Source organism: Hibiscus syriacus, unplaced genomic scaffold, assembly GCF_006381635.1.
Source record: "Hibiscus syriacus cultivar Baekdansim isolate YM2019G1 unplaced genomic scaffold, ASM638163v2 tig00111027_pilon, whole genome shotgun sequence".
In the NCBI taxonomy this organism is placed as follows: domain Eukaryota; kingdom Viridiplantae; phylum Streptophyta; class Magnoliopsida; order Malvales; family Malvaceae; genus Hibiscus; species Hibiscus syriacus.
Genome location: NW_024062960.1, coordinates 1,862,298 through 1,881,304, shown reverse-complemented (window position 1 = coordinate 1,881,304; position 19,007 = coordinate 1,862,298). Strand labels below are relative to the sequence as shown.

Genomic DNA, 19,007 nt, shown 5'->3' with positions numbered 1-19,007 from the left:
TTCAATTTTTCTACATTTTCTTACATGAAACCCCAATCTGGAACTATGTAATAAACAAATCAATTAACTAATATACTGTTATTTTTTCAGCTGGTTTGTCAACTCTCAATGGATTTCATATGACCAAGTGTTGGAGGTGTGAAGTTGCCAGTGTGTGGGGAATCTTTAGTGTTTTAGTATTTGGTTTGGCTGACATTTCCAGAAACTACATACAGTTTTCACGTGAGATCTGTTCTGGCTTTCGAGGTGGGAAGCTCATCATTTTAATTTCATCTATTCATAGTCTTTCGGAGTTGAAGAAATGGGGGGTTGTGTCTCCACTAGTAGCCGGAGTAATTGTAGCAACAGGAGCCGTGGGGAAGCGGTTTCTCCGACGTTTTTCGATATCGGCTGTTGCTGGTCGAAGAGAGCTAAGAGAACTTTTTCGGATCATGTTATTGGACTGCAGCATTTACCTTCAGTCCCCAACAGGATATTCACAAATGGAGAGAGTAGAAGTTCTTGCATATTCACTCAGCAGGGTCGCAAGGGAATAAACCAAGATGCCATGATTGTATGGGAAGTAAGTTTCTGATGTTGTTGCTTCGATTCCGATATTCGTTTATGTTTTTGAAATTTAACTACTATATGACATTGACGAACTCGAAATTTCTTATAGGATTTCATGCCGGAAGATGTGACCTTTTGTGGTGTATTTGATGGCCACGGTCCACACGGTCATCTCGTTGCTCGCAAAGTGAGAGACGCACTTCCACTTAAGTTGCTGTCCTCCTGGCATTCTTGTCAGTCGAGGCAAAACGGGTCAGGGCAAACATGTTTCAAAGGGAGTTCGGAGAAGAAATCGGACGGTGGGGATTCGGAGAAGGAAGTCTCAGCCGAGGAGAGATTAACATCGTTATGGAGGGAAGCATTCATGAAGTCATACAAGGCCATGGATAAAGAGCTAAGGTCCCATTCTAATTTGGACTGCTTCTGCAGTGGTAGCACAGCAGTCAGTATAGTGAAACAGGTTAATGAACACAACCCCTGCCTGCTTCTTTTCATTGCTTTCATCTATAATTCATTTTGGGTCAATTTTTACTACTTCAGGGGTCCGATCTTTTCATGGGATACATCGGGGATTCTCGAGCAGTAATGGGATCGAAAGACAGGAACGATTTGATGGTTGCAATCCAATTGACAGTCGATCTCAAGCCTGATTTACCAAGTATAACATCCGAAACCAATTTTTTCTCTCGTGGGAATGCTTGAATGGGATGTAAATGACATTGAATTTATGCAACAGGGGAAGCTGAAAGGATTAAGAAGTGCAACGGAAGGGTGTTTGCATTGCAAGATGAACCCGAAGTATGTCGAGTATGGTTGCCATTTGATGATGCACCAGGGCTAGCAATGGCTCGAGCTTTCGGAGATTTTTGTTTGAAGGAATATGGTGTCATCTCCGTGCCCGAATTTTCCCATCGCATACTCACAGAAAGAGATCAATTTATCGTCCTAGCCTCGGATGGGGTAAATATTTTTCACCTTAGCATGTAAATGCTCGTTTGACATGATATGGGAAGAAAAAAAACTACTATAATAGGAAATTTGTCCTTAGCATGTAAACTGTTATGACAGGTATGGGATGTATTGAGCAATGAAGAGGTAGTCAAGATTGTATCATCGGCTCTGTCTCGATCATCCGCTGCCAGGATTTTGGTGGACTCAGCTGCACGTGAATGGAAACTCAAGTACCCTACTTCAAAGATGGATGATTGTGCAGTTGTTTGCGTATTTCTGGATGGGAAAATGGACATGGAATCGGATTACGAGGAACAGGGCTTTTCTTCTGCAACCCTTCAGAGTTATCATTCCGGTAATGCAGGTGAGTCCGATGACGGCAGAAACAGATCGGAGCCGTGTTTGCAGAGGAATTTTACGGTTAGATCATCGGAAGAAAGCGGAAGACTATGTCCCGTGGAGTTCGAAGGGGATGTGGATACAGCTTCCGGTGAAGATCAAAACTGGTCAGGTTTGGAAGGTGTTACTCGAGTGAACTCACTCGTACAACTTCCGAGATTTTCCGAGGAAAGGCCAAACCAATAGGTTTTGTAGTGTCTGCAATGAAACTGGACTGGTTTTAGTGTAACAGTTTGGCTTTACAGCCTGCATTAGATCATAGGGGAAAGATTTTTGTTTTTTGTGAATCGGTGGTAATTTGTTCATGTTGTGCTAGTAAATTTTCTCAATTTGATTCATGAACTTCTTCTAGTGTAATATCAGCTCTCTCAATATAGTTTATCCATTTATATCATCAATATTTGAAATTTAAATGATCTAACACATAATCTTGTTAGATCAACTTACAAATAAATCAGATTTAAATCCACAAATTACATAAGTTATAGATATTCAATTCGCTAACAAACCAAATTTAATTTTTAATTTTCTATCTGATAATCTTCATCATTTAGGGTAGACTATCTTGTTAGTCACTAAATTTTAATTTATGTATTGATTTTGTTATTGAACTTTAAAACATTCAATTTCAATACTAATTTTTTGACATTGTTTTTTTTATCACTGGATCGTCAAATCTTTAACGGTGATGCAATGAAGTGACCATTTCATTCTTGCTTTTATACAAGAAAATGGACAACTCTTCGTGTCCTTGTTGCAAGACAATCATCATTTATCGCTAATCACCACTTATGACAAAATCAATATCAAAACGCTCATATTTCACTATTATTTCTCTTCCAATTGGTTTTGCATGAAATCTACTCAAAACTAATAATATTTCATCTAAATATTCAATGTTCTAATTAACAATCTCCTCATCTTATTATCCGAGCACTAATTTTAAGGTATGTTGTTCATCTTCTTAAAATAATGTTTCTCACTGTTCGGTTTCAAACAAACATCCTAAACTCCTCAAATCCGATAAAACTCCCAAATCTCCAAAAATGATAGATTTTTTGTATTTAATTTTGTGAGTTTTAAAGATATTTTAGAAAAATATAAACTGATAAAGGTAGAAGACGATGAAACAAGTTCATTGGTATTTAGGGTGGTCGTAAAAGAAATCGGAGAATGACAAATTTTATGGCGACTGAAAATGGATGAAAAAAAATCCTAATTTTGATGGAAAAAATAAAAATTATCCTTCTGACTTCCACATAAGCACCAAACTATTACATCATTCAATTGTTAATGATTTATCGATCCAATAACAAAAAATAATATTAAAAGTTTAGTGACAAAATTGAAGCATTAAATTCAATGATAAAATCAATACAAAGACTAAAGTTCAATGACTAGCAGGATAATTTACCTTTTTTCATATAAATAAGGGGCATCATAATTGATAGCACGCAATTGTGAAGTATAAAAGCAATGCAATCGAACAAAGGTGCATGAAGTCAACTAAATTTACTCAAACGCCTTGCAGCCCTACCTTTACTTATGACTTATCTCATCCGCCAATAGTAAATGGAGAACAATGAAGAAAAGTCTCTAAAATGATTAACTCGCATTTCAAGATTTCTACAAAGGAACCCTGTTTTCAACCCTCTCCCACTAAATTTATGCCACCGCTTAATTCAAAGCTCTATTTGTCAACTACAGCAGGTTTACATACATGATTGGCCCCACTCACTATCATTGGCCACCGTTGGTGTACTCCGATGTGTGTCTGTGTTAAGAGAACTAATTCAACATTCCCTAAAAGTGTGCTCTGCTACTCATAGTTCATTAACTGCAATGATATAGTATCAATAGTGGCATTACATAACATTCACTCATTCCCGTGTCAATAATTTGAGAAGAGAGGGGGGGGGGGGACCAATGCTAGCAAGGGAAAATGAAACAAAGTCAAATCAAAAGAAACAATTAGATCCTCTTCAAATCTTTTAACAGACAATCAATATATCCATGTAGCTCAAAAAGACAAAGCCTTAAAAGGGAATATCTTGGAGAAAAACACAAGAATATACATAATGTGCTCTGCTACTCATGGTTCATTAACTGCAACGATATAGTACCAATGGTGGCATTACATAACATTCATTCGTTTCCATGCCAATAATTTGAGAAGGAGGGACCAATGCTGCTAGCAAGGGAAAATGAAACAAAGCCAAATCAAAAGAAACAACAAGACCCTCTTCAAGCCTTTTAACAGACAATCAATATATCCATGTAGCTCAAAAAGAAAAAAGCTCAAAAGGGAACATCTTGGAGAAAAACACAATAATATACATAATGGGTCAGGTTCCTATTAACATGCTCTATTTCCTGATGAACTTGGTGGTACTTACAAAGGCAAATAAAAGATTGAAAGTAGGGTTTTCTATAGATATAAACTTGTCCATTGCTCGAGCTACCTATTTGCCTCACTATGGATAATAATTAGAATATTATAAGAAAACAAATTGTACTAGTTCTGAATGAGTAAAAGAAATGTGTATAAGACCAACTGGATCTTAGACCGATTAACATTTTTTAGAATGCAAATGCCTAGATGTAAGGGTTTAAGGGATTATGAGTAGTTTATCGCTATTTGATCAGATAATCACATAGATTCAACAACAACATCAATGCAATTCAATTAACCAGAATTGAATGAACAATTGGATCTAACTTATCCCCAAGATCACTGGTTGTAGAAGTTAAAATTACAATCGGCATTCCCCTAAGGCGAGAAATAAAACTCGTTCAAAACTGGTGTATAATTGTTTAAATTTAAAAAGAGTGTGCAACTAACAAAAACAATGTTCCGATGAATTCCTTTCCAAAGTGTCATTAACAAGGAAGATTACATAATCGTACCAACTGATTCAGAATACCTAAGAACGCAGTCGCTGGAACAAATCAATTTCTGAAAGATTAAATGTGCAGGAAAAGATCACAAAAAGAAAACTACAATTCGTTTCTTAAATTGAAATGGATAAGTGGGTATTCAATAAAAGAAAGAAAAGAGTGACCTGATAGGCAGAAAGTGGAAGAAACAATCAGAGGAGATGAAGTATTTTGAGGAGAATGAAAGTGAGGAAAGCGAAGAAGATGAAGAGGAAAATGTAGTCCACCGTTACGAAAAACTTGGTTGATCCATGATTTCTTTTCTGCTGCTTATACAACTTCGATTTCGGTTCATCTAGTTCTGCCAGTTGCGCCATTGAGCGGATGGATTTTCGGATTTCACTTCAACAAAAAGAAAACCGGGGATCTGAACTTTGCTTGCGCGCGCGTGTGTTTTAGTAAATTGTTTTTTATTTTTGTAATTTTGCGGTTTCCTTCCTCTGTAGGAAAAAATTAAAATAAAATAAACTACAAGTTTAGTACTTCAAATATTACTTTTGTTTCATTTTAGTCACCAAACTATTAAGTTTCCCCCTCCAAATCATAACTTTACGTTGTTTTCGTTTTGATCACCCATCGTTAAAAAATTAATAGAACCACCGACGTGATATTTTTTTAAAAAAAATTTAATGATGATGTGGCATTATCTTATGGTGACATGTTATCATCACCGTTAATTTTTTAACGGAGGGTGACCAAAATTAAACCAAAACGTAACGTTAGGTATGATTTTGAAATAAAAAAATTGACTATCAAAAACAGATTATAAGTGATAGTTAGGATACTAAACATGTAATTTAACCAATAAATATTGATATTGTGTGATGCATGAATTAGGGGTGAGTAAAATTCCACTTGATTCGAACAATCAAAACTTGACTTAATGTTGAAAAAACTTGACTCTTAATTTTTTAAACTTGACTCGACTTGAAAAAATTTCAAATTCAAGTTGAGTTATAAAATAGAATTCGAATAACTAGAAATTTTTAATAAATTTGAGTTGAGTCCCTCAACTTTGCATGGTATGTGCATATCACATATGAAAAATATGAATAAATATACATATGTATATCATATATTATTATAGAAAAATTGTTTAAATTGAAATGAAATAGTGCGATAACATTATAAATATTTACAATTAAATTTAAACATAAACTCAAACAACTTGACTCAAATTTTATAAACTCGATTTAACTTAAAAAAAATTCAAATAAAATTTGAGTTATAAGATAAGATTCATCAAGAATAAATCAAAAAATTTTAACTCGACTCAAATCAACTTGATTGAATACTCACCTTAATATGAATTATGAGTATTTTATTATTGTTTTTTAAATACTCTGAAAAATTACAGTATTTTTAAAGATAATTTAAAAAAATAATTTGAAAATAATTTATTTAAATTATATATTTTTTTTATTGTAACCGAATTAAATATTTATTATTTTATTTCGTTATCATTTCAAATCAAATCGTCAACCTATATTAAAAAAATTAAAATCCTTAATTGTAAAAAAAAACCCTAAAATCTTTGTTATCTCTGAATGTTTAAACTACATATGCTATCGTTGAATCAACCACTATTGTTCATTCTTTTCATTGTCAAATATCGTCCCTCTATTATTTGTTTTCGTATCATTGCATGAAATTCTCAAATATAATTTCATCATTTACCCAAGTATCGTTCATTTAGTTCTCGTTTAATAGTTCGTAATTGTTAATTAATTTGCATCCTCATCTGAAACAAATCGATGAATCATGTTGTCTATCTTTGACTGATAAAAGAGATTTAAGAATTTAATCATTTAAGATTTTTAAAAATTAGAAATTTTGAAAATTAAAATTTTTAATTATTTTTATATTAAAAAAATATTTTATGACACACAATCATTGTAATATATTTTTAATAAATATTAATGGTTTGAATTTTAAATGATAACATAATGAAATGTTAGATATTTATTTTGACAATTTTTTTTGAATAAATAAAAATAAGTATAATTTATGTACTTTTACTCCTGATAAACCTAAAATTTAAATATTTAATATTGTTATCAAAATACATTTTTTTAGAAAAATAAATATCATTTTAAACATATATAATAAATTAAATATATATATTTGAATGATATTTAAATTTTTTAATATTATAATAAACAAAATATATTAACTTAAATAATGAAAAATATAAAAAACAAAAAACAAAAAAATATAATAATTTTAAATAATATGAATTAAACGACCTCAATGATTAAGAGATTTGTTGTTATTCATTGAGATCTTGAGTTCGAGCATTGCATATGCATGGATATGAGTGTTCATTGTAAAATAGTTAAGTCTTTGAGCAGATACTATTTTGTATTCATTATAGATTTTTAAAAAAAATTGTAAGTATTCTATAAAATTTAAAATAAATTTTGTTTAAAAATTAGTATAACGATATATAAATGTATAAACCTAAAAATAATTTATATGAAATATAATTATATTTTAATAAAATAAAAATTTATAAATTATAATAAAAATTTAAATTTAAATTTTAAAATATTTTTAAAATATAATGTTACACGAGATTTTAATCTAAACTTGAAATAGCGTGGTGTTTAAAATTGAGAATTTATATTTTTTTCAGGCGCAGCCCGCGAAACTCTTTCGCTCTGGTATTTGCCTCTCATCTCCATTTTCTCAGCAACCAAACAAAACAAGCACCGTTCGTACCAGAAATTAACTACATCCACCCGTTGCTATGATCGTTCACTTCCTTTTTCTTCTCTCTGTATTTTCTTCAATTCCATCTTTTCTTTCCTCTTTTTGTTAACACTATTTTGTTTTTCTCAACTTCATAACCCTTTTCGCATTCTTCTAGTGTTTTGGAGAATCCGTTTTTGTGGTTCAATGAGTCACCACGATACCAACCCTTTCGCCGATGAAGAGGTCAATCCTTTCGCGGTAAAGTTCCTTTCGTCCTCCTATCAGAATCCTTTTCCTTTTTCTCGCGTGATCTGATCGTCATGTTTTTTTGATTTAGATGACTCATTGACTAAGTTGCTTGATATGTTTCATTTATGTTAGAATTAATCAATTTCGAGATCGGATTCCTTGTTTTCACTGAGCAAAAAATGAACGATTTGGAAGAAACTAATAATGTCATTTTTGAAAGATTTACTTTTCAAACGTAGACAAATTGATATGGTGTGGCATTGGCATGGTGAATTTCTGTCAGAAGTACTAGATAAGTTAATTTTGTTTCTATTACATAAAGATGATATTCATGGTATATGACATTTATTTGGTGAGTATTGTTTTGCTAGTTTAACGTGAAGTTCAACTAGATGGAATTTTGTCACTGTATATCATTAAAAATTACAACTAGTGATCTAATAAATACAAGATGAAGATTTCTTCCCTTTATTATCAACTTTGCTTATAAACGACTTGTATGTTTCCATTTTATTTATTGCAGGATCCATCAGTTAAGAAAGGATCAGGCGGCCGTGGAGGTGGAGGTTCTTTTTTTTCTACAGTGAGTTATTTTATTTTCCTATAGTTGTCTGGTTTCCTGTATCTGTATAATGTTTGTTCCTGGGTTTTCAATCGTCGAGAACATCAAACAATGGTGGGACATTGAGAGTGATTAACATGCTGAACTTTTATGTATGTGTTTGTTGCACTGACTAGTTAATGTCAATCATTGATTTTTCTCATGATGATCATGCTTCGACTTTGATTCTAATGATCGGTAGGGGAACTAGAATTTAAGCAGTTAGAGTGGTTTCAAACTGATGAGATTGATTGTCATTAGACTCCGAAAGTTCCAGCAACATTTTATGCTAACGAACATGATCATGGAAATGCCTTGACTTTTAAATGGTCTTTATGGTGGTTGCTATTGTTAGTATTTGTAATGGTGTACCAAAATCCTTTTCAAGGATGAATTCATAGCACTTCCAAGCAAATGCTTTTTATCTTGTTAGATTTCAATAAATTCCTTTCGTCACCCCTTTTCGGTAGCTCACTGATTATGGAAATCAGATAGGTCAAAGAAAGGTACTACATGAAAGGAAAAATTACCCAGAGCAAAAATGCATACTAACCTCTAGGAGAGCAATTACGGATGGATATAGCTTGCTTTCTCCCTGAGACAGGAGACATGGCTTGAAAGTCATGTATACCCTGATTGTAGGTGCAGTTTTGTGCATTGTTTTTCTTATCCCCAATTCGTATTGGGACTCATTTTCCCATTAGCTTATTCCTTGATTGCTTTGTGAAACTTTTATGCATGGAATGCTTGCCAACAATATAACTGTTTCTGATGTGAATGATTTACTTTCTTGTCTTGCACTTTGTTTCATGTTTTCGTGTTTTGCTTGCGTATCCATGCTTATTCATCCTATGCAAGGGCTTATGATATTGCTTGTGTTTCTTTAATTGTAAATATACAAATATTAGTCAGGGATTTCACCCCTTCCTCCTGAACCGTATGAGAGTGGTGCAACAATAGATATTCCTCTTGATACTCATTCTACCAAGGTATCCTAAAACTTTTCAGATATTTAATGGGAAACTATCATGTTTCTAAAGCCTTCTTTTGATATTTTCTGTCTAATAAACTGTAGGATATCACAGCAAAGGAGAAAAAACTTAAAGCAAAAGAGGCTGAACTGAAAAGGCGAGAAGAGGTAATTTCTGATGTCTGCTTGAAATCGAGCTAGGTTAGCTGATGAAATATAAATCTGGTTCTTCCGAATAATTACTTGTGGCTTTTGGTATCAACATTAATATGTTACTCCTTTCATAATGCAGCTGTGGTTATATGCATTTGTGAATTACTTATAAATAATGCTCATTTGGAACAAAAAAACATAGTTTTTTAATCTCAATTTCTGAATCATATTTTAGTTTAATTTATTTATTTCTGTCTAAATGACTGTATAATATCTTATGTTCTTGACTTCTCAATTGCTGCTCTTTTCATTTCAAAAACACTAAATTATGCAAAGATTTGATCCTAATGTAAACTTGGATTTCATATGTAAGTAGTGTTGTTTGCAGGGTGGTTTTGCAATTCTTGTTGTTTCCAGAATAAATTGTTCTCATACTAAATGAGTTTTATCTTTGTGTCATGCAGGAATTAACGAGGAAGGAGGAAGCAATAAAAAAAGGTAGGATCTTTTTATTTTTATGCTTAATTATTTTGTGCATCACCTGTTTTATTCACATATATGCTTTGCCTTTGTCTTGGCAGCTGGAATAGTGATAGAGGTGAAAAATTGGCCAGCATTTTTTCCTATTATCCATAACGACATCGCAAATGAAATACCAATCCACCTACAAACAACCATGTATGTTGCTTTTGCAACATTGATAGGTGAGTTCAGGGTTTTCTTTTCTTTAAAAAATAAAGGTTTTTGCACGAACCCATGTGACCTCAATGATAAAGAAATTATTGATATTCCTTGAGGTCCCGAGTTCGAGCACCGGCCATGCCAGAGGTAGTACGAGTGATCAATGTCAAATGGTTGAGAGTGAAAATATTTTAATATCACGGGTTCTTATTTGTCGATGATGTCCCATTATCAGACAATTAACTGAATCTTGTGAAGCCATTTCATAAAAGTTCATGTTTATTTAATGATTTTATGGACATTTATCCAAAAAGGAGAATTCCTCAGTATTGCTCAAAATTTTATGTGGATCGAATTGGTTGAAATGTTCATTTCTTGAAAAAATGTTTTAATTTTCAATTTGTTATAATGGTCTACGCTGACTTTTGTCTATAAATTTATACGGACATGGCAGGTTTGGTTATCTGTCTTCTCTACAATATGGTGGCTGTTACTACAGCATGGACCAAGGGATACAGTGGGTTTTGAAAATTACTAAGCATAGCCCTTAATCATTAATACATAGTTGCTATTTTGGCATCTTTTATCATCGTATGAATTTTATTATAATTTGTTCCAGGTCCAATAATTTGGCTTCTTGCCGTCATATATACCTTAACTGGCATCCCTGGAGGCTTTTACTTGTGGTATCGCCCTCTTTATCAGGCTGCGAGGTACTACTTTTGATTGTTCCTCGTTTGGTTATTTGCTTCCTACAGTTGTATGTATCCAATTATCACTAAAATTAGAAGAGATAATGCCAAAATTAGTGTCCAATGTTTGCTTGAGAGTTCATGTTGGCTCCTATTCTTTTTAGAACATTCTAACCTTCAATGTTTCAATTTTTTGTCAAAATGATCCCTGCTGAATGAAAGTAGTTAGTTGATTAACAATTAATACATGTTACTGATGCGATATTTTCACATATACTAAATTGTTAACTTGTCGCATGTCATGTCATCCAAGGTGATGACATGATATGTGCCACATCACCCAATGTGATGATATGACATATGACACATTAGCAATTAAGTACACGTGAAAGTATCATGTCAGAAACATACATTGACCGTTAGTCAATAAACAATTTCTATCCAATAGGGATCATTTTGATCAAAAAATTAAAATGTTGGAAGCTAAAATGCTAAAAAAAAGGATAGGTATTATAGGAATTAAAGTGACCACTCATATAAACGTTGAGGGATTAATTTTTACATTATGCCATGTTAGAATTATTCTACCTTTGACTCCTAAAACATATTTGATGCTTTCGTGACATAAGATAATAAGATACTCCATAAGAATGGTTGTAACTGCAAGTTCAACAATAACACATACGAGAATCATTTATAAATACGACTTGTTATCTTGCACTTAGAAGTAATGTCCGCGTTCCTTTTACAGGACTGACAGTGCGCTGAGGTTTGGATCGTTTCTCTTGGTTTACTCGGTAAGCTCATTGCTTTCTCAGTTTACTTGTTGAATATCCAACCAACATATGTTGGAAAACTCCTCATTACAGACTCTCCTCCTCCTCCTCCTCCTTGCAGGTCCATATAGCATTTTGCGTCCTTGCTGCAATTGCCCCTGAATTGGTTTTCCGAGGCGGGTCCATGACGTAAGTTTTGCTCTCTTTTTTTCCTTCCAAGTGTGTTTATCAATCATGTTAGGAACATCTTTAATCTTGTTATTCATTCTTCTAGGATACTCTATAGCTTAGGTCTTAATGGTGTATTTCTTTGTGCAGAGGTATTTTGGCTGCATTGTCTATCTCCCCCCAAGATCGTGCGTTGGGGGTAAGTTCATTCCATTAGAATGCCATTGCCATAGTCAAGTTTCAATATGCCATTATGGATACTTTAGAATCATGATTTTTACTTTATACATACATATATATATATATATATATATATATATATGTATAGTTCACTTATATTGTACAAAGCCAATGAGTTTTACATTGATTTACAATCATTAGATGAATATAAATGAATGGATGAGATTAAAATTTTGTGCATTCACAGTAGTTACCTTTTCTTTTTACCAATAAAAATCTCCTCATTTTCAACTGTGTATCTCAGCTACTCATTACACTCATCCAATGATATAAATCAGTAAAACTCATTAATTTTACCCGGTCTATATATATCTTTTGAGTCTTTGAGAATGCTTTGACATTATACAGACTTGATTTCAACGTTGCAGATAATATACTTCGTCGGTTCTGCATTATTTTGCTGTGAATCACTTGTGAGCATCTGGGTTATTCAGGTCCACTGATCCCTCTTTTCCTAGTACCTTTCTGTTTACTTTTAATTCATAAATTCATACTTGAGTTCAAAATCAAGATAATGACAAATAACGAACGTAAATTAGAAAGAGAAATAAATGAACACATATTTTACATAAAAAGCCTTCAACTAAAAGAGGACAAAAATATAAAATTCACCATGATCTAAAATAGGTTATAAAAGAATTATGAAAATCATGAAAGTCCTAAACCAAATTGAAGTATATATATATATATATATATGGATAATATCTTATTATACAATGTAAACTCTTTTAGTTTTATATAAATTTAGGAGCGTTAGATGATTAAAAATAGATGACTGAGATTAACAATAAAAAATGAGAAGAAATTCACTAGAAAAAATAAGGAGTTAATCTTAACCATCTGTTTCCACTTATCCAACGGTCCTAAATTTGTGTAAAACTAAAATTTTTACATTGTATAAATGGATCCTATCCCATGTAGATATATGGTCCTGAAACGAATCACTATAGACTCTTAATTATTCTTTTAAAAAATGTTTACCGGACGATCCTATCATACACTTTTCAATCCGAGTCAAATGAAATTCAGATCATAATCTTAAACAAATTTATTCGAATTCAGTTTCATCTAAGCCGTCTTTGATCTCTGATTTGAATTTGCAGCAAGTATTCATGTACTTCCGAGGCAGTGGCAAAGCTGCAGAGATGAAGCGTGAGGTTGCAAGACAAACCATGATGACAGCACTATGAGAGGAGAAGAGGTGTATTGGAAGATGGTAATTAATTCTGATTTTGTTTTGTTTTTCTTCGTCTCTTACCTCATAGGTGGCTTAACTAACCATAGAGTAATTTTGCACACATTTAAAATGATTTTTTCTAATAATTTTTATTTGAGATATTAATCTTCTGTAATTTGTATATCACTGTATACAATGTATTTATACATCAATGTATAAACTTATAGCAAAATATTAAATTATACCAATTATATCTTTGCTGTGTACTTTCTAACCTGCTAGTTTTTAATGCGATTTTATGTATTTAATCTTTAATTCAAGTGAAGCAGATTAATTGTTGTCTAAATTATTAAAGTTAATTAAAATATTTCAAGCTATTTTAATTATTCAGATATTATTATAATAAAATTTTAAATTATAATTACAGCTGGTGATTAATATTTGCAAGCACTGGCGTACTGAATTAACTCGTATCATTATTAGACAATTTGATATAATCACATAAAAATTAAATATATGTGCAAATCATTCATAAATATAAATACACTTCAACAAGATTTGAGATTATGTTTTCACACAAATTCAACTTGTCCAAATTTTAAATATAAGTACGAATATATGATCTACTCAAATAATAAATTAAATTAATCGAATTTATGCTTATTAGTTTATCAATTAAATTTTATTCGATTTTTCAGTTGAATTAGATTAATTAAATTTGAGTCAAAACAAATATATTTATTAAACAATAAAATTAAATGTTAATCTCGTTATAGAATTCAAGTTTAACTAACAAAATTATTAACATATGAAAATTGAGTCCGATAATGATTTAGTGAACGATTGTTATGGTGCTTATGGATTCTAAACCCTGAAAATAAGGGGATAGTTGTCTGCTATAACTTATAGAAACATCACACTCTTGGATCTTTAAGGAGAGGAGAGAAGTGAGAATTGAATTAATTAGAACATACTTAGTCATGATTTTCAAAAAACAAATTCATTCATACGTATTTTAAAGTGGTAGATGAGTATGTTATTCAAATAAAATAAAAAATAAACTTAAAATAAAGAAGAAACTAAGAGCGAGTATTTGGTCGAATTGAATTAGTTGAATTAATTTGTTATGCTTCATCACTCAAATTACTCACCTGTACGATGAAGGAAATAGCTAATGTAAGAAGAGATGAAACTAAACGACATCGTTTGATCATTCAAATTACTCACCTGTACGATGAAGGAATCCTATTCCTTCATCCATCTTAGGTATTTAGCAATTCTTGTGATCTTGGACAAAATTACCCTTTCAATAATTGGATAATTTCAAAATGATCACTTTTTTTTTAAAAAAAAACTTTGTAATAAATCATTTACTTTATTTCCATTCTCCCATAATTAATATTTATGACTTTATAAATTATATTGAACCGATAGCAAATATAGCGTGGTTTCAACAATTTGAAGCTTGGATGTACACTTGATCATCGAAATACTTGGAAACTTTATTGCAAAAGGATGTATTCAAAAAAATTAAAAGAATATATGATACATTTATCTTTTATTCTATTTATTTATTTTTTAAATTTTATAAAAGAAAATATATAAATTCTATGAATTTAGATTTTATAAATTAGAAATAATGAAATAGTATATTTTTATAATTTTTTTATATAAATTTTTTTATTTTAATATTAAGAATTCAAATTTTCTTAAAACATATCACATGCACAATTTGGTAAAATACATATTCTAGTAATATTATATTTCCTCAACCAAACACAATAATCTTACATTCCTATTTTAGTTTTAAAAGACGCAAGGCGCAAAGGGTCCTTAAAACACATTAATATTATATTTCCTCAACCAAACACAGTAATCTTACGTCCCATCTAATATTCTTCTATTTCCCTTTTGTTTCATATTTCTCTCTAATGAACGTTCTTCCTCTATTTCTTGCAAGCCAAGCCAAGATAAGATATGCAGCAAAGACTACTAAAATGGGAACAAAGATAAAAGTTTACAGGTTGACCTAATGATGAAGATCAAAATTGTTTTCTCAGTGATCTTTTAAATAGTTTGATACGAATGAAACAGTCTATACTACAACAGACTGAGTTGGAATGGAATAAATACCATGTTACAACCAGCAGCCATGCTTCGACCTCGAAGCTTCTAAGATGGTGCGTGAAAAAACTACAGATTTCTATGGCGATGGATCAATGAAAATTGCACTGTTGCAAGAGAGGGTGGGAATAATCGACATACTTCTCCCAAAGGGGCTTGTATTTCTCTATCCCGATTTTCAACCACGGCTTCGAATTCCCATTGAAGTGTAGAACGGCCCCTTTCTCTATCAATTGGGGATCAACGTTCGTGTAGCCTAGCCCCAATACATGCCATGAGGGATCCAATGCCTCTGTCAATCCATAGAATGTCAGCAGTCCGGGTGGCAGTGTCCCGAGTTTCCACAATGTTCTGTCTACGTTCCGTTCTTGCCAATAGTGATAGATGCCGGTCACATTCCTCTTCCTCCACTCGACTAAATCGAAAACATTCATCCCAAATGCCCAACCACAGGCGTCAGGGTCGAAGTGTGCCCTTATCAAAGGGTGAGAGTAATTCAGGTACCTGTGATATCTGTGAAATGTCTCCATGCATGTCTCAACTGCTCCGTTAACATTACCCTTCAAATCAATGGAAAATAGACCAGAAAGATCTTTCTGAACCACAATGTCATCATCGAGAAATACCACCTTCTTGAGTGCAGGATAAACTTCTGGGATATAAAACCTCAAATGATTAAGCATCGACAGGTATTTGGGATTTCTGAACTTTATTGGAGTCTGACCATCATCGTTATGGCCAGAAAAATAATAACTCTGAGTCCCAGAATCTTGCAGTTGCTTAAGAACCGGAGCATAAGAAGCATTCAGCCACTTGAAGTCCTCAAACTTCTGAACCTCAACAGTCACTCCCCGAAAACTGTTCAAGGTGAACCAGGCCTTCATTGCAGCATAGTTTATTTCATCAGTTACAAGATGAAAGACGATCTTACCTGGATTTTTGGAATTTAAAGCTGTCGAATTAACCACCACGGAACTTGCAAGGATGTTATCGGAGAAGATGCAAAAATGATACAAACTGTTGTCTTTAAGTTTTGCATCCATTTGCTTTCTTTCCCTGAGTTTCTTTTGTAAATTTGGATTTCCATACCATTCAGTAGTCAACCTAACACCGAGACAATATAGACTTTTGGGGACTTCTTCGGCAGCTATTTGTCCATACTTCGAACTTTTCTCACCAGCTGAACTCATCTGTTCTTCAAGGGTTTGGATTTTGGCTCTCAATCTCATGAGCATTGTTGAACTGTCATAGTGGAGCTGCTGCGCTTGGTAGAGCAGAAATGCCATATCACGAATTGCACTCTCCGATTCTCCAACTGTCAATGGCATTCGCCTAGTTGCAGTATTTGACAGAAGGACCTGAGAATTACGGATCTGAGCACTTAATTCCCAAGCAAATTGGAGATTGCTGCTTTCTTTTGCTATCACAACAAAAGCCTTTGCAAGACAAATTTGATCAGTAATCTGTCTAGTGACAGAGTTGGGGCTCAACATTTCATCGGTAATTAGGTCTTCCGTAATTCTGTCATGCCAATTAGGTTTCTGCATATACGGAACACGAACACATTAATTTCAGAACTTCACATAGATAAAATTTGATGGTTGCAACGTGGGAAACAAAAGAGAACTTCTACTTGTTTTCACCCATATAACTATGAATAGAATCAATGCCACTAGATAACAGAAGCATCCTACCAGCCTTATCGACGAAGTACCACAACAATTCCATGGCCTAAAAATCACTATCTTAACACGAGCTGTGCAGAAAAGAAAAAGAACAGGTGCCGTTAAACTAGAAAAGCTTATGCTACTGGGGAAAAGAAAAGAAAGGAGAGGATAGGGAGAGAGAACAAACAAATGATGTTGGTGTTTTCTACTACACAGTCAAAAAAATTAACAAATGCGAGGTGAATCGGAGGTCCCTTGAAACTTCAGTTTATAACAGTGGACGGAAGTGCAAGAGCACCTCAGAAACTAGGAGTTCAAATTAATAATTAATAAGATTTTACCTCATCCTTGCTACATGCCAGTACAACTTTCTACCAGATTCTTTTCGGGGCAGGAGTTATTCTATTATTCACAGCAGGATTTATCAGCTGAAATTGAGTTAATGATAGCAAATAAAGAAAATATGTTCCTTATAGGTGCAGAACATAGAAGGACTTGACAAGAGCAAAAGGTAACAAACAAAAATTTTAGTATCATTATGCAACTCAGCATACCCAGCATTGGACTACCTCATCTAGAATGGCCTGCCCCCAGAAAGTTTGCCAGTGCACGTTAAGCCCTAATGTTTACAATTTTTTACATGATCATAACTGTCTTAAAACTGTTGCTTTACATCAATTCCGGAGTTTACTTCCACAAAATACCATGCTTATTGAGAGTAGTATACACTCAGTCTCATGGTGGCCTATATGCACAAAGCAAATGGTAGGCAAAGTTATCATTCAATTTCCTTACAGGCTCAGTTATTCGGTCCTTAAGAAGGTACGCAAAGTTGCAGTGAACTTTCTGCAGTTAAGGTCTGCATTTCCCAAAGTTTGTCTTGAAATAAGTTCAGCGTACGAAATGGCTGTGCCAAACTACTACTTTTAACTAAGACATGTAATTCTAGTGAGTTATTCCATGACGAAGAAATCAGATTAAATCAAAACGATCCACTTTGGCATGATCGAAACCATTTTAGCTATTAAAGAAAGCAACATTTCAGCTAAGCAAAATCCAAACTACTGTGTCAACAAAGAACAAATTCTTATCAACTCTTCCAGACAGAAATGTCCCAACAAAACAGTTAAGAATTATGAATCTAACAGTTAGTAGATCAGGCAAATGCAAAGACAAACTGCCATCTGGAATTCAATTCACATGATACACAGAATTGCAGACAACTAACCAAATCTAATGACAGAAAGCAAATTTATTCCCTAAATTCACCTAAAACAAACAATAAGAACTTTCCATCGTAGACATTAATTAGAGAAAACAAAAAACGAAAAACAAAGAAGAAGAAGAAAGAGAAGATATTTACCCTAGAAATGGCGGGTGTTGATTCAATCTGGCTCTCTCTGCACAAAACAACGATCAGAAGCAAAACCAAAACCCCGCACACTGTCCACCACACAACATTGGGGAACTTCCTCTTCATTCGTCTCCTAAAATCTAGTCCTCGCCGCCTCATCTTTTCACGGCTCTACAGCTCCCGTGTGGTGGTGGTTGTTAAAGATTTTGTGTTTGTGTCGTGTAATAAAGTGATTATCTTTGTTAAAGTCCGTCGTCGTAAGAACCACTGGGTCTGTTTTTGGCAATGTCGGATCAGATTTTGGTGGGTCTTTCGTTTTGATGATTCGCTTCTTCTGGCCCAGTCTTCACACAGTGCCTGATATTAGGATAAAATACACAATTACTCCTCCGATTATAGGAAAATTTTCATTAGTCTTCCAACTCTAAACAATTTATAAAATAATTACACAATTTATCAAATTCAACAAATTAATCCACTAAATACTTTACATGAAAAAGAACCGAGAAAATATTAGAAAAATTATTTTAAAAGAATTAAGTCGGAAGATATGCATGCGTACTAACAACCAATTGATTTAATGAGATATGATATTAAATTCTAGTAACATTAAATATTAACGTTA

At 33.0% G+C, this 19,007-nt stretch overlaps 3 protein-coding genes and 1 long non-coding RNA gene across 4 annotated transcripts; 2 read left to right on the top strand and 2 right to left on the bottom strand.

Moving 5' to 3' along the window:
- Positions 1-113: 113 nt before the first annotated feature.
- LOC120151124 (probable protein phosphatase 2C 52) lies at positions 114-2,180 on the top strand. The gene is made up of 6 exons (XM_039163672.1): positions 114-239; positions 276-562; positions 659-1,009; positions 1,090-1,207; positions 1,286-1,509; positions 1,618-2,180. Exons 2-6 carry the CDS (start codon positions 302-304, stop codon positions 2,083-2,085), a joined length of 1,422 nt encoding a protein of 473 aa, XP_039019603.1. The 5' UTR covers positions 114-239; positions 276-301; the 3' UTR covers positions 2,086-2,180.
- Positions 2,181-4,737: 2,557 nt separating this feature from the next.
- Positions 4,738-5,225, bottom strand: LOC120150860. The gene is made up of 2 exons (XR_005518564.1): positions 4,962-5,225; positions 4,738-4,823 (listed from the first exon to the last, which is right to left on the bottom strand). It is a non-coding gene; the product is annotated as an uncharacterized LOC120150860 (long non-coding RNA).
- Positions 5,226-7,734: 2,509 nt separating this feature from the next.
- On the top strand, positions 7,735-13,274 carry LOC120150915 (secretory carrier-associated membrane protein 1-like). Its single transcript, XM_039163508.1, has 13 exons — positions 7,735-7,788; positions 8,303-8,362; positions 9,289-9,369; positions 9,456-9,518; positions 9,968-10,001; positions 10,085-10,207; positions 10,639-10,701; positions 10,804-10,897; positions 11,628-11,673; positions 11,774-11,841; positions 11,971-12,019; positions 12,429-12,494; positions 13,164-13,274. Exons 1-13 carry the CDS (start codon positions 7,735-7,737, stop codon positions 13,248-13,250), a joined length of 888 nt encoding a protein of 295 aa, XP_039019439.1. The 3' UTR covers positions 13,251-13,274.
- A 2,002-nt stretch (positions 13,275-15,276) lies between these two features.
- Positions 15,277-18,619, bottom strand: LOC120150801 (probable galacturonosyltransferase 10). Its single transcript, XM_039163424.1, has 2 exons — positions 18,392-18,619; positions 15,277-16,902 (listed from the first exon to the last, which is right to left on the bottom strand). The coding sequence occupies exons 1-2, from the start codon at positions 18,539-18,541 to the stop codon at positions 15,454-15,456; spliced, it is 1,599 nt and encodes a 532-aa protein (XP_039019355.1). The 5' UTR covers positions 18,542-18,619; the 3' UTR covers positions 15,277-15,453.
- Between the last annotated feature and the right edge of the window lie 388 nt (positions 18,620-19,007).